Source organism: Sorex fumeus, unplaced genomic scaffold (genome assembly GCF_029834395.1).
Source record: "Sorex fumeus unplaced genomic scaffold, SorFum_2.1 ptg000131l, whole genome shotgun sequence".
In the NCBI taxonomy this organism is placed as follows: domain Eukaryota; kingdom Metazoa; phylum Chordata; class Mammalia; order Eulipotyphla; family Soricidae; genus Sorex; species Sorex fumeus.
Window position 1 is genome coordinate 20,273,003 of NW_026606188.1, and position 3,377 is coordinate 20,276,379.

The following is a 3,377-nucleotide window of genomic DNA, read 5'->3' on the forward strand; positions in this document are numbered from 1 at the left end:
AAAGTGAAGGTATCAGCCCTTTGATGTGATCTGGTTATCTCTGCATCTCTTTTGTTATTTATAGAGACACTGAAGAAGAGGCACGAGACTTTTCAACACATCGTTTAAAAACAAAACAAAACAAAACAAAACAAAAAACCCAAAAAAACCTGACAACGAATTTCCGGAAATGTTTGAGAACAATTAAAAGGAAAAAACGTTTTTGATCTATCAACTAAGTGAACAGTCACTCCCGTGTCCACGTCCTGAGATATTACCGTCCCTTGCTGTGGAAACCAGCGAGATGACAGCTGTTTTTTCCTTTTTGAATGTAATAAATATTTGCTGCTTTTGATATATTTCGGAATTTCTTCCCCCTGCTTTTTCCTGGAATTTTAACTCTAAAAGATTGGAGAAAAGATTATCAGAAAGGCTTTTACAAGGTAAGACTTCTTTAAATCATCTCCTCCCCCGCCCCCAGATCGAAACTAAGTTAGATTATTCATATAAATGTATTTCAGTTCAGCTGTCAAAAAATTAAAATGCACCCCCACATGCTTTCTATGATTTTTTTTTCTTAATCTGGAGAAGAAATGAAATGCTTTAAGAGCAACCCAGGAACTTTTAACTGAACAACAACTATGTTGTGGCTCATTGTGATTTTTCCCCACTGCTCGCCTATCTATTTATGCCCTTTGCAGCCGATTGTGTGGTTGGAGTCGCTCTCTTATAAACGTACCGGCGGAAAGCCCGGAGGGAGTCTCGCGGGTTCGCTCGAACATTTGTTTTATTTTGCCTTAGAGGTGCTGATTTCCTCCAAGGGAAATGCAAGTCGTTTAGGAGCCGGATTCGCTCCTGAGCGAGCGCGAGGCTTGGCGCATCCGCCTCCCCGGCTTTTGTCTCCCTGGGAGCGCGGCGTCCTCGGGATCGGGACTGGCCCTGCCCGCGCCCCGCGGCCCAGCCGTGCAGCTGGCCAGGTCCTGCGGCCCTTCCGAGGCGCGGCCCGGGGGTCCCTGGGCGATGGGGGACGCGGCCTTTCCGGGGGCCTCGTTAGCGACAGGCTGAGAGGGCCGCGGGGCCGCGGACAGCTCCGAGCCACAACTTGGCGGGGGGCGCCCCCTCCCCGCGCGGCCCCTCCTCGCAGCCCGGCCCCGGGCGCTGTCCCGAGCGCTGTCGCCGCATTGTCTCCCGGTCGCCGTGTCTCGGGCCCATGTGCGCGGCTGTGTGCGCGACAGATGGTGCTCCGGGCGCCGACGGGGGCGTAGGACGCAGCTACCAGACGACGGGCACCGCGGCGTTGGCTTAGGGGCTTTATTCCGGGGAACAGCGGCCGCGGTCCCTCCGCGCGCGCAGGGGTCCCGCTCCGTGCCCCGCGCTCAGTGCCCGGCCCCGGGGGCCCTCGAGGCGCCCGGAGCCGTCGGCCGAGCCCGCCGCCCGCAGCGCCGCTGCTCGGCCCGCGGGTCAGGGCGTGGGGGGTCAGGCGGGCCCGGCCTGGCCTGGCCTGGGGGTGCCCCCCGCGCCCCCTCCGACAGGGTCCATGCCGCTGACCGCCTGACTCTGTTCCTGGGCAGCCCCCAAGATGATGCTGAGCCCGGACCAGGCCGCCGACTCGGACCACCCCAGCTCGGCTCACTCGGACCCAGAGTCGCTGGGCGGCGCGGACGCCAAGGTGCTGGGCAGCGTGTCGGACCCGGAGCCGGTGGAGGAGGCCGAGGGCGCCGGCCCCGGCGGCCGCGCCGCGCTCTACCCGCACCCGCCGCAGCTGAGCCGCGAGGAGAAGCGGCGCCGCCGGCGCGCCACGGCCAAGTACCGCTCGGCGCATGCCACGCGCGAGCGCATCCGCGTGGAGGCCTTCAACCTGGCCTTCGCCGAGCTGCGCAAGCTGCTGCCCACGCTGCCCCCCGACAAGAAGCTCTCCAAGATCGAGATCCTGCGCCTGGCCATCTGCTACATCTCCTATCTCAACCACGTCCTGGACGTGTAGGCCCGCGTGCCGCGCGCCCTCCGCGCGCCCTGGTCTGTGCCAGCGGCCGGAGGGCGGAGGCCGCGGCCACCCACGGGACGGCGGCCGCGAGAGACTGCACGGAGAAGGAGCTCGGGACCGGCCTCGGGCCTGCAGGGCAAGCGTGGCAGGTGGAAGGTGGGCTGCCTGTCTGGCAAGCTCCCGGGCTGCAGAAGCGGGCTGGCGGGTGGGGAGGGGAGAGGCCCGGCCTGCGAGTCTCCTGGAGGTACCCGAGGCACCCCCCGCACCCCAGCCTCCCCTCCAGCGGTGGGATCCCTCTAAGGTTTCTTGCTTTAGCGCGCTGGAGACTGAGTTCTCCCAAATTCATCTCCCCCAGCTCCGTGTTTTCAGGGATGGAATGCGGAGGCTCGAGGATAGGCTGACAACTCCTGACGAGCTGGATTTCCTTCTCATTGACAAATCACCAAACATTCGAGGAAGAGGAGGGCATTCCCCCGCCACCGTCCAGGTCTAAGGCGCAGGAAGGCGGAACAGGAGAACTTTCCCGTTCTGTTCTGAAAAGGAAGATTATGTTGGAAGCCAGGTCAAACAGACAGGCCCTGCTCGCTTGTTGAAGTTGAAAACAGACGTGGAGAACATTTTGGGAAGATGTGAGTTTAGTGAGATTGGTACCCCTAGGTATGGTACTCATGTAGACAGGAATATCCATATTTAAATGGAGAATTTAATATCTGATTGCTTTTTCAGGCGAAGTGCCCCTTTATATATCCAAAAACATCTATTTGTGACCTTAAACATGTGGACCCATAGGTGCAGTTAGAAAAAGACAACCTATTTTTATTTATGTTAGAAGGAGTAGAGTATTTTTTTCAAGACATTTATTTTTCAGAGTGGTGATAATTTTACTTTGAATACTCTGTGCCAATTTATTTATAGTCGAGTGTTTACACTTTTTCCTGTGGAATAATTAAGTCTAAATTTTTACGTGTTTGTTGAGATTATACTGTGGTCTTTTTTTTTGACTCTAATTATATTGCACTTGTATAACAAATCTCCCCCTTCTCCCTGTTTCTAAACATATTTTATATATTAAGATGTTTGTTCTTGAACGGTTCTTTTGTTGTGAGATCGGAAACACTAGCACTTCACTATTATAGTTTTTTAAAAAAGTGTTGTTATTCTTATTTGTAGTTCTGTCTGAAAAGTACTTTACAAACTGTTTATAAGGAGAGTAGCTTCTTTGTGCGTGTGATGTTGGTGTGTGGGATAATTTTAGGAAATTAAGTTATTTTCCTAAAAAAAAAAGAATTCATAACTACTTTCCTCTGTGATGACCAAAAAGAAAAGTCTATAACCTGAAAATGTTTCATGTTCTCAGCTGTGAAACTCTTAAAAACAAGGAGTGTATTTTAGAGACAAGGGAAAAAAAACCACA

The 3,377-nt window shown here is 54.1% G+C and overlaps 1 protein-coding gene across 1 annotated transcript; it reads left to right on the plus strand.

Moving 5' to 3' along the window:
* The first annotated feature begins 240 nt into the window (after window positions 1-240).
* Window positions 241-2,121, plus strand: NHLH2 (nescient helix-loop-helix 2). The gene is made up of 2 exons (XM_056139152.1): window positions 241-422; window positions 1,551-2,121. Exon 2 carries the CDS (start codon window positions 1,559-1,561, stop codon window positions 1,961-1,963), a length of 405 nt encoding a protein of 134 aa, XP_055995127.1. The 5' UTR covers window positions 241-422; window positions 1,551-1,558; the 3' UTR covers window positions 1,964-2,121.
* The last annotated feature ends 1,256 nt before the right edge of the window (window positions 2,122-3,377 follow it).